The following is an 11,593-nucleotide window of genomic DNA, read 5'->3' on the forward strand; positions in this document are numbered from 1 at the left end:
CCTACTCCCATATGCTCAATTCCTTTTAGATATCTTATGAACGACACCATAGCAATTGCTTCGATGGGAGTTGCTCTTGTTTCACACAACACTATCTCAGAAGGTACCAAACTTTTTATTTCAAACTTGCTCATGGTCAAGCATTTTTGTATTTTCTCAATTTGTTTCCATTTTGAGATAGGGGTGTTGCTAGCCCACAATTCACATCCATATAACATCACTGAACAAACTAGGAGTCTAAAAAGCACTCTAATCATTTTCCAATCCCAGAACTCTGCCTTTCTACATATGTTTTGAAGAGCATATAATGCTTTCCACCCTCCTAACATTCTCTTCTTTCCGCAGTCCTCCCAATTAAGTTTGTTGTTGAAATCAATCCCGAGGTACTTGTACTCATTTACTTCTTCAAGAATGTTGCTTTCAAAGAAGAATGTATGTTGAATCTACTTCCTTTTATTAGAGAAAATCATTATTTTGGTATTGCTATATTGACTTGCATCCCCACGGCTCTACAAAAATGCTAAAGGTCATATAAGGGCATTTTCAATCTATGGTCCGATTTAGAAATCAATACAATATCATCAGCGTATAAAAGAAGCTTTATCAGAAACTCCCCAACCGAACATCATCTCCGCCTTACAGATTTAGCCACTCTTCTAGTTTATTAATATATAAATAAAAAATAGTAGGGTATAGAGGGAAACGTTGCTTGACTCCAATGCCACTTCTAAAGCTTTCTAAAATACCTATTGAGGTTCTAATTTTGACTTTCACGTCTTCATAAAGTCTATGGACACCGACTCTATAATGCAAAGGAATTTCAAGTTCTTCCATTCTACGCCACAACTTATCTCTAGGGATTGTTTGAAATGCCTTTTTGAAGCCAACAAACCAGTCGAATACTTCTTCTTTGTCCTCGCAAACCTTTTCAACAATGTGTCTCAACGTGATACCATGATCGACTGTAGCATCCTTCGGCCTAGAACCTGCTTGTCCTCTTGCCCTCTTTTCTCTTACTTTTGCCCACTTACTGATTCTATTTTCTACCATGTTGCCGAAAATCTTTGCAAACAAAGGATTGATGATAATGGTTCTATAGTTGGAAGGATTGTTAATATCTCCACTTTTAAAATGGGTATTGCTAGGTTATTTGTCCAGTCTCTTGGGAATCCTTATTGAATGATGTTTTTGAATATTTCCATGATGTGCGGTGCAAGAGTGTTCATTCCCCATTTTAGATACTCTTCTTGAAGTTCAATTAAGTCTTTTGTCTTTCCTAATTTCAGCTTCTTAATTCCTATCTACACCTCTTGTGACATGAAGAGCTTTGTAGTTGTGTTGATCCTGGGGGTAGGATCTACCTCTGATTCTTTCTCGTAGAGTTGTTTTTCATATTCAAACCATTGATTCACTATAATATTATTTCAATTTGCTTATTCCTTCATTGAAGTTCCTGCCATAAAAACTTTGGGTTATTCTTACTCAGATATATTAACTCTTCTCGCCTTGTTTGCATGAAATCATATTTTTTCCTTTTTAGTATCTTCTTATATAACTTTACATTCATCTTCTCCTTGCCTACCTTTTTCAAGGTTCTCCTTGCCATTTTGCATTCCTCATCAAACCAAGCATTTACAGGAAAACAATTTGATTATGATTTCCTATTCTTTTCTCTTTTGCACTTCTCAAGTGCACTTTGAATTATATTTGTTAACTCATGACCGTTGAAGCTTTTGAAACCATTTTTCTCCTTCTGAATTAATATCTCTAACATTGTCTTGAAGATAGTATAATTTTCCTGTGTTTGAAGAATTTTGCCCCTTGATAGTGACTGTTGAGAGCATTGGGTTTTCCTCTTATGTTTCCTTTATTCTAGCCATGATAAATTTATATAAATTGGGTTATGGTATGATTTCAAGTCCCAAATATGCTCTCCAATCTTAACTTTGTCTATCTTTTCTATCAAGCATCATGATCACATCACATAGTCAACGACACTTGCCCCATTGTATGTGTTGCAAGTGAAGTTCCCAAACCTTTTCCATATATCTAGACCATTGAAATAATTAAGTTTAAAGTGCCACACCATGTAAGCAACTCCTCTCCAAAATGATTTAACTTTGCCATCTTCTGAACACCTCACCCATTGGGGATTCTCCTCTTTAGTGAGCCAAATAGGATTGTGATCCTCTTTGCATCAAAGAATACTAGCTTGATGATTTGTTGTTCTAGCATTGAAATCTCCCACTAAAATAACTTCTCCCTGCTAGAGTACGCAAAAATAGCTTGCTTTAAAGCTGCATATGGATCCTTGTTGTCTAGCCCCTTATTTTTATAAGTTTTTGAGACTCGAGGGGAAAAATACTACGCTGCAATTCTTATGCGATTGTCATTCTATGATAGTTTGAACCATAAATATTTTTTATTTTCATACTCTTTAATTAACTGAATGTGTCGACCTTCTTTTTCTTTCAGTAAACCTAGTATTCCCCCATACCCTTTGCCATTTTCTGCTACCTTGTTCCAAACTACTAACTTCAAATAACTGTCAAACACAAGAGTTTTGAAACTATCATGTTCATGAGTTTCCGTGAGACAAATTACGTCTCTACCTTCCACAATAGGCCCTAACCCAGGTCCCCTCCTCTGAGGGTAACCTCTACAATTCCAACAAATTAAACTTAGGTAGACCTGGGTAAGATTTGACTGCTACGCAATTTGGCACATAAGACTCAAAATTGAGTCTTCACCCCTTTTCATCCATGCTTATCTTGATGTTTTCCTCCCTATTATCGAATTCTCTATTTTTTCTTTACTGCCAGTTTGTTGCCCTGTTTTTCTCGGAGGCCCAAACACTGCAATAAGTGCTTTACCATTACACAAAAGTGCCCTTTTCCCTTCATTTCTTGTTGCTCTAATTTTCTCCACTTCTTCCTTTCTCTCCTCTTGTTGTTTGCTGATTAAATCTTCATCTAGGAAGAAGTGTGAGCCTTTCAAGAGTTTCTTTTTGCCCAAGAGCTAGAGTTTGTCTTGCACGCTTGCCATGGTGAATTTTATGGGTTGAGGCCTCTCTTGACATATCTTCCCCACCCTCCTTGCTTGGAAAAGTTTCTCTTTCCAATGTAGTTTCTCTTTCAGAAAGTCTCTTGTCAAATTGAGAGTACTTTCAGTCTTCCCATAATCTCTTATTTCCCTGATAATAAAGTTTGTTTCCCTGTCCTTTATTTCTTTGTTTTCTCTTTTCTGTGCTCTACAAGCACTTGCATCTTCTTCTTCCTATGTCCTTATGTAACTATTAGTGTCTTCAACTCTATCTTTGATTTCTTTTGCACTGCCTTTCCTATTGTATATTTTTGCCTTCTCTTTCGAAAGGTTTGTTTGCTGAGATACTTTTGTATCTACCTGAGTTACTTTAGAAATTATCACATCCTTGTTTGCTGTTATTGATTATGTCATGGTTTGCCGCGTTGTCTTCATGCTTTTCTATTCATGTTTTCCTGCCTCTAAGCCTCTTGTAACATTGTTACCTGTTCTTGGACATAAAGATCCGATGACCAAGTAAGAGGTGTAGATGTGGGACTATAAATGGTCGATTCTTCTTTATTTTTGCTGCTCTTATTTATTTTATTTTATGGAAAGGTTTTCTTTTTCTTTGTACCCATTTAAAGTGAGCAAACCTACACCTTAAAATGTCCCGATATTGCTTTGTATTTACCCAAATTCAGTATCCTATTTTATCTATAGAAACAATTTTAACTTAATCCAAATAATTTTTTCCACAAAACTGAAATTTCCTTACCATTGTTAACATTTATTATTGATTTGCTTTCCATTTTGAAATTAAACCAACAAAAATGACTCTTTAACAACTAATATTAAAAAACCACGAGACTTCTACTTTGTGTATTAATAAAGCCGACCACTGCCGTCTTGCCGCTGATTGTGGTCGTCTTGTGCACTAGGATTAAAGCTAATCGTTATTTCATCCTTCATCGTCTCCATGTGGCCATTCTTATTGGCAATGAAACTTAAATGTTGGTTTTAATATAATATGTTTTAATTTTTTAAAAATATTGCAAGTTTTTTTTCACAAAACCTTTTTATGTTATTTAGATTTAAAAATATCATAAGTTATTATTTTCATAAAATATGTTCATGTTATTTAGATTTTTCACAAAACTTTTTCATGTTATTTAGATTTCAATCACAACAGTTTTGAGAAATATAATATTTAGAAGTGAAGAAAATGTTACAAATAGTTAGATGTGTTTTATGAGATGTTTTATAAATAAATATGAGTGAGTGTTTGATATTTGGTTAGATGTGTTTTATGAGATGTTTTATGAGATGTTTTATAAATAAATATGAGTGAGTGTTTGATATTTGGTTTTTAAATATTTATAGTATAGATTTTTTTAGTAAGGATTTAAAATGAGTTAAGAGGAATCAAATATATAAGTCAAGAGGGATCAAATTTTTTCAAGTATAAATTTTTTTGGAGTACAAAATATAATGTGTTATTTTTTATTGTTTAAATTGTATCTTTGAATGTTAAATAGAGTATGTATAGGACTAAATAAAATTTCAACCATAAATTAATTAACATAGATCTTCAAATAGTTTATTTAAATCTCTTGTTGAAATATTTTTGAAAAGTATAAGATTTAAACATCTGATTCACACATTTTTTTAACTTCTAATAACTTTAAAACATAATACATTTTTTTTAACTTCTAATTACTTTACAACATATTCATTTTTTTTAATTATAGCCGACATTAATTTTCTATTTAGAGAAACTGACAAACTTACACATCCCCTCATACTGGCCTATAGAATGAGCCTCTCAACTCAATAAGCCATTTCATTTATATGGATTTGCTAATTTGTATTTATATAATCAAATGAAAAAAAACATCAAATAAATGGATATGGATTTACAACCATCAAATGATCCAACAAACATAATTATTTCAAATAAAAAAAAATAAACCAACAATTAGTATGTTCTCAAACCATCAAATGATCTAACCAGCATAATTATTTCAAATGGAAAACGATAAGCCAACAATTAGTGTATTCTCAAGAAATAATAATACCAATTAAAAAAATAATTAGAAATCTTCTTTGCTATGAAATATTTGATTAGTTCAAAGGTCGAAAAAAACCTCTAAATTAACTAAAAAATGCTAACATAAAAATTTAAAAATACTAAATATATGTTCCAATGAGTTGAGTCAATGGCTAACATAAATTTACCTCAAAACTATCCGATATTAACATTAAAAAACATATATATATATATAAATGAGACGTGAATTCAACACAAAGCTAAAACTAATAATTAATTAAAAAAACTACATTGTTATTATTAAAAATGTAAAAGCTAGTTAAAAAAAAAAAAAAAAATTATCATTATTACAATAAATTAAATTAAATTAGTGAGACGTGAATTCAACGCAAAGCTAAAACTAATGATTAATTTAAAAAAGCTACATTGTTATTATTAAAAAATAAAAACTAATTAAAAAAAATAAATCATTATTAGAAAGCAAAAAATAAATAAAAAAAATAAAAAACTTTACAAAAGCTCACCGAGAACTATTTTTCTAATCATAGTTAGACAATAACACTTTAAATCTCTCTCTAATAACATTGCAAGGAAATAAATTTCAAAAATATATATATATATATATTTAATAATTAAAAAATATTAAAAAAAAAAATTAACTAATATAAAACATTATAAAGGAAATTTTTTATATCTAACCGTAAGAAATTGAAAGTCAACGACAGATTTTAATTAATATAAAATATTATAATAAAGTAATTTTTTTACTTTAAAATATATATATATATATATATAACTAATATTTTTTTTTTCACAAAGAAAAAGCTTCATAATTTATATTTTTTTTTTCCGAAAAAAAAGCTTCATGATTTACTTTAATTAATATAAAACATTATAAAAAGTAAAAATTTTAACGTCAACCACCGACTTTAATTAATATAAAATATTATAACAAAGTAAAAATTTTATATATAATTGTAAGTATTTGAAATTCAACCATAGACGTTAAAGGTTGTTTGTTTAATTTTTTTTCTCATTACGAAGGTGATTTTTTTTTTAATCTTTATCATTTTCCATTTCTTTTTTATAGTTTTGTTTTATTTTTTTTAAGTTTGGTATGATTATTGTGACGCCCCTAGTGAGATGTGATATTGGTAAATTAGTAAGTTTAACTGTGAGATAAACTTTGTTTGGTGAAATATAAAAACTTTGTTGATTAGTATTGTTAACCAATATGTTAATTAATTGTGTTATCATTTATTTAATCTGGATACATGATTAATTATGGTCAATCACTGTGAAGGTGGTTAAAAAATAAAAAAAAAACCCTAACTACCTTCAAGAGGCAGTTGAGACTTCTGGAGGAAAAAGGGAAAAATGCCAAGTCTGGTTGGGATCAGATGGCAGAAAGATAGTAAGAGAATGCTATGTCCGGTAGTGATCGGATGGCATGTTGGTGAGGAAGAAAATTCCTACACTCGCTATGTCTGGTTAGGACCAGATAGCGAAATCTGGCATGGCCAGTGAGATTGCAGACGAGAGGTTCTGCTAATGTGCTTGGGGGTGGAAGATCGAGGAGGACCTTCCTACGGACGGGTGGACGACAAGCATTACACACAGGCTTGCCTGTTATACAGGTAAGGATTACTGTGCTTAATAACTATGAAATTTGCAATATGGTTATGTGTGTGCGCATAGATTAGTGAAGAGAATGCTATTCGTTTTCTTGAATAAGGAAAAAAAAAAGAAACAAAAACAGAAAACTGTTCTTATGCATTCGGCAGAGACCGATTCTATATATATAAATGCAAGCATTGAGCGTGTAAGTAAATCGAAATTCTGTAACACCGGCAGCAGAATAAACATTTAACAGAAACGAAAGCCAGTAACCCTACTCTGTATTCTCATGCAGATGACATTTAGAGAGAGTCGAATCATAAGCAGATTAACAGTTTCTTTATTGCATTATAGCAACATTTAACAATGGAAAGTTCAATAATATTCAGAATAACGAACAGGCCGAGCGCATGTCGGCGAACCATAATATAAGCTCAGGTAGAACAAATTACTCCTGTCATTATACAAGAAAAATAATTGAGTAAATACACTAGCGGTATATAAAGATGATCACAGACTGAGGAATGTCTATACCGTGAAAACGAAAACGGAAAGAGAACCATAACATTTTTGCATGCACACGGTAAGTGCCGGATTCGGCTCCCAAGAGTCACCACCGTTGGCGGAAGCGAATGCTTAGCCGGCAGGGCTCTATGGCCGAACTAAAACAATATAAGACCATCATGCAACAAACATTACATCTGTAAGAAATTGAAAGGAGATTCATATACAATCTGAATGCATAATGAAGCCGAGCTGTAGGCGAGAATACCCATATACAATCTGAATGCATAATAAAGCCGAGCTGTAGGTGAGAATACCCTACGAACGGTTCTATACAGAACTCGGGCTATACCCAGATAATATTTGCACATAATGAGTCTGGAACAAAACAGTAAGGGATTATATTATAAATACGGTGGCAACAATGCCCCGAAACATTGTTTACGAACTGTGCATGACCCAGAAACCCAAAAGAACTCATTTATACAGTTAAGCCAGCAAACAACGCTTGGCGGGGTCTTCGACAAAAGTCCGATAACAAAACAAAAACTGTTGCTATTAGCCACATAAATTTAGAAACGAAAAAACATGTAACATCGCAGCAAGAAACCCTGGTTATAAGTCGCAGGGACCAAATGCTAGAGCATAAGCCTCGGCATCCCTGTTTCAGATGAATTATAGCTCAGAAAATGCCCGGAAAGTAAAGAACCATCAAAACGCAGGTCATATGGTTCTGTCCGATTCTTACCTGTAGAGGGACGGTGGAGGAAGGAACCCGACTTCCACGGTGCCGGCTGGTCACCGAAGCATCTCCCTAACACAATAATGTAAAGGGTCAGAACCTGCTCGATACTGTGAATACCATAAATCAACAATAAAAACCGAGAACTGTAAACAAGTCCGGAGGCATGGGTCGCCTTGGTAATCGAGGGTAAAGAAGAGTAAGCAAATAACCATCAAATATACCTGAGACGGGTGGATCGACCGCAGCATACCCTGGGATTCTTCGCACTGAGGAGGGATTCCGGAATTGCCAGAGAGCCTCGGCACCCCGGGCGGCATACAACAGCTCAGGATGAAAACAATAACGAGCATGTATGAAGAACACTTTTAAATACTTCAATGCAAACTCTGCCCCGTGGCATAGCCTCAACCCTCGATCGAGGAGAACCTCTAACCATCGTTCGATCAGCGAGAAAGAACCGGGAAAAGCCCTGAGCGCGAAAGGGCAGAGCCCGAGGAGTTTGTACTCACGGCACATGGAGCTTGGAGCACGCCACAGCACATGGCTCTTTGCTGAATGACCGTTGATCAAGCCAGATGGATGGCGTTCAGTGACAGAGCGCCGGAATCGGGCAGAGCAACACCACATCAGCGCCTCGGAGATGCAGCTCAGTACGCTGCTTGGTAAATGCCATAAATGAACCGTTTATGAGGGAGGACGTAACACTGTACCAGGATGTGTATTGGAATTGTTTCCATATCGCCGCATGTAAATATTTATGTGTGTAAACATTACTAAAAACCCGAATGCGACATAAGATAACCCATGCATGATTATGAATCAAATATAACCCATGCAATATATAATAAAGTGAAGTTTGATACGTAATGTGCATCGGGATTGAAACATTGTATATGTATATTAGATTGCTCATGTTAGAACGAAACTATAATATATGTTCCAGAGGTACGTGGGGACTCCTTCCATTACACATGTACATGCATATTGTAAGCTGGTAAGAAATGATTAAAAAAAAATTACTTTTGTAACTGAGTGTGACAAATTGGTATCAGAGCCCGGTTACAACACTGTGACCTCGGGTAAACTTTAAAGAAAAACAGTAATGCATAAATAGTGTCATGACAACCAAACTAAGAGTATACTGAAGTATATAATCACAGCTGTTGAATTAGTTAATCTTGTACAGGTTGCAGGATGAGACGAACCAGTAGCGCTCCTCACCGGAACGTGGGACAACCAGAGAATGTAGCTCATCCTCAGGGAAATCCTGAGTTATGGGTACAACTGGGGGCAGAAGGCCGCAATACTGATTCGGCTATATTGAGGACAGTCCAGGAGTTGAAGGACGAAATGGCCCGTTTGCGGGAAGACAATGCAAGATTAAACATGGAACAGGAGAGGATTCTGAAAAGTTTATCAGATAAACAACATCATCAACAGTCCCATCCTAGACCTGAACAGACATGGGTAACAGATGAACAGAGCTATCATACAGAACCAGAGGATGCAGAGGAAAGAGCCGAGACGCGAGGAGAGAAGTCTGTTAACGCTTTCGAATATCAAACTCCAAAAAGACCGTGAATGGAATTACAGGGTGAGTTTCGGAAGATTAAGCCACCTCAGTTTGATGGGGAGTCAGAAGAAGCTGCGGAAGCATGGCTGATCAATATGAATAAGTATTTCCAAGTGTACGAGTATGATCACCATCTTAAGGCTCGGCTGGCTATATTCCAGCTGCAGGCCAAAGCCACATTATGGTGGGAAGAGGTCAAGATGGTGTGGGGGGTGAGTGAGCAGGACGTGACTTGGGAGGCCTTTCAAAAGTATTTTAAGGAAAAATACCTGACAGAACGCTTCTATGACGAAAAAGCACGAGAATTCCACGATCTACGGCTGGGACAGCAGACCATAGATGAGTTTGTAACCAAATTTACGTCTCTGCTCCGTTATGTTCCGTACATTCGAGAGGAGAAGGCTAAGGTGCAGCGGTTTGTAAGTAGCCTACCGCTGGCAATGCGAGAAAGAATCGAGTTTGATAATCCGAAGACGATGGACGAAGCTATTCGGAAGGCTAGACTCTGTTACCAGCAGGGCAAGCAAAAAGGAGAAGGTTTTGGGAAGCGATGGGCAGACAAGAAGAGCAGTAGAGTGGCTGCGGGAAATAAGGGAGCTCGCAACAGCTTCCACAAAGGATTTTCGAAAGGAACCGGCACTAAAAACCCATCCAGGAGTCAGATCAGATTTAAGCCACCTGCTGAGTCTAAATACAGTGAACAGCAGGTTAGAACGGATAATGAAGGTGCAACAAGGCCACCAGTTCAGTGCTGGGGTTGTGGTGGACCCCATTATATTAAGAATTGTCCTCATCGGAAGGAAAGTGACCAGTTGTCCCAGATTTATGAAGCTTCTACCGTGCGAGACGTGGCCAGATCGATGCCCAGAATCAATGCAGCACTTGAGGATCGACATGCTGACTACCAACCAACCATGATTGAGTTTGAAGGTAAGCTCTATGATCGAACTGTTTCTATTTTAGTAGACCCAGGAGCTACTTTAAGCTATGTAAGCCCCAAAGTTGTAGAAAGCTGCAAGTTGCAAACTATTAAGTTTAAAAATCCTTGGTTAGTACAGCTGGCCACGGGGGCCAAAAGACGAGTGTTGACGAAGGTCAGCAACTGTCCATTACGATTAGCTGGTCAGACAATAACAACAGAACTGAATGTACTCCCTCTCGGATCTTATGATGTGCTGATAGGAATGGATTGGCTGGAAAAGCGATGGTCTGTAATTAATTGTAAAACAAAAACCATATCATACCGAGATGAACTGGGATTGGAAAAATAAATTCAAGGCATCCAAAAACCGGTGCAGATCCGGCCAATTACGGCCTCACAGCTAGTTAAAAGTGTGCGGAAGAAATGTCAAATATATGCAATTCAGGTGGGGTACGCTGGGTCTGAGAATAAAATTACGACAGTGGAAAATATTCCGGTGGTGCGAGACTTTGCTGACGTATTTCCAGAAGAAATTCCAGGGCTGCCGCCCAAGCGGGATTTGGATTTTACCATCGAATTGGTACCCGGTGCAGCCCCAGTATCCCGTGCACCCTACCGGATGAGTGTGCCGGAATTAACTGAGTTAAAGATGCAGCTGCAAGAGTTGTAAGAAGTATATCCGCCCCAGTGTATCTCCTTGGGGGGCTCCTGTGCTGTTTGTTAGGAAAAAGGATGGAACTCTTCGTATGTGCATAGATTACAGGCAGCTGAACAAACTGACAGTTAAAAATAAGTATCCACTACCCCGCATTGATGAGCTGTTCGATCAGGTGAAGGGGGCGACAATCTTTTCCAAGATTGACCTGAGATCGGGCTATCATCAAATCAGAATAAAGGATGAGGACATAGCTAAAACTGCTTTCCGTACTCGTTATGGACACTACGAGTTTGTGGTACTGCCTTTTGGGTTGACTAATGCACCTGCGACATTTATGTGTTTGATGAATAGTGTATTTCATCAATACTTAGACAAGTTTGTGTTAATATTTATTGATGATATACTTATATATTCCCGGAATATTAAAGAGCATGAGGAGCACCTCAGAATAGTGTTACAGACGCTACGGGAGCATCAGCTATATGGCAAATTAAATAAATGTG

At 36.2% G+C, this 11,593-nt stretch overlaps 1 protein-coding gene across 1 annotated transcript; it reads left to right on the forward strand.

The window, feature by feature from the left end:
• The first annotated feature begins 9,710 nt into the window (after positions 1-9,710).
• LOC149176097 (uncharacterized) lies at positions 9,711-11,102 on the forward strand. The gene is made up of 2 exons (XM_089421344.1): positions 9,711-10,658; positions 10,809-11,102. The coding sequence occupies exons 1-2, from the start codon at positions 9,711-9,713 to the stop codon at positions 11,100-11,102; spliced, it is 1,242 nt and encodes a 413-aa protein (XP_089277470.1).
• The last annotated feature ends 491 nt before the right edge of the window (positions 11,103-11,593 follow it).

The sequence above is a fragment of the Pinus tabuliformis genome, chromosome 4_1, assembly GCF_031772625.1.
Source record: "Pinus tabuliformis cultivar Carrire ecotype Pingquan chromosome 4_1, CPIR1, whole genome shotgun sequence".
Taxonomy (NCBI): domain Eukaryota; kingdom Viridiplantae; phylum Streptophyta; class Pinopsida; order Pinales; family Pinaceae; genus Pinus; species Pinus tabuliformis.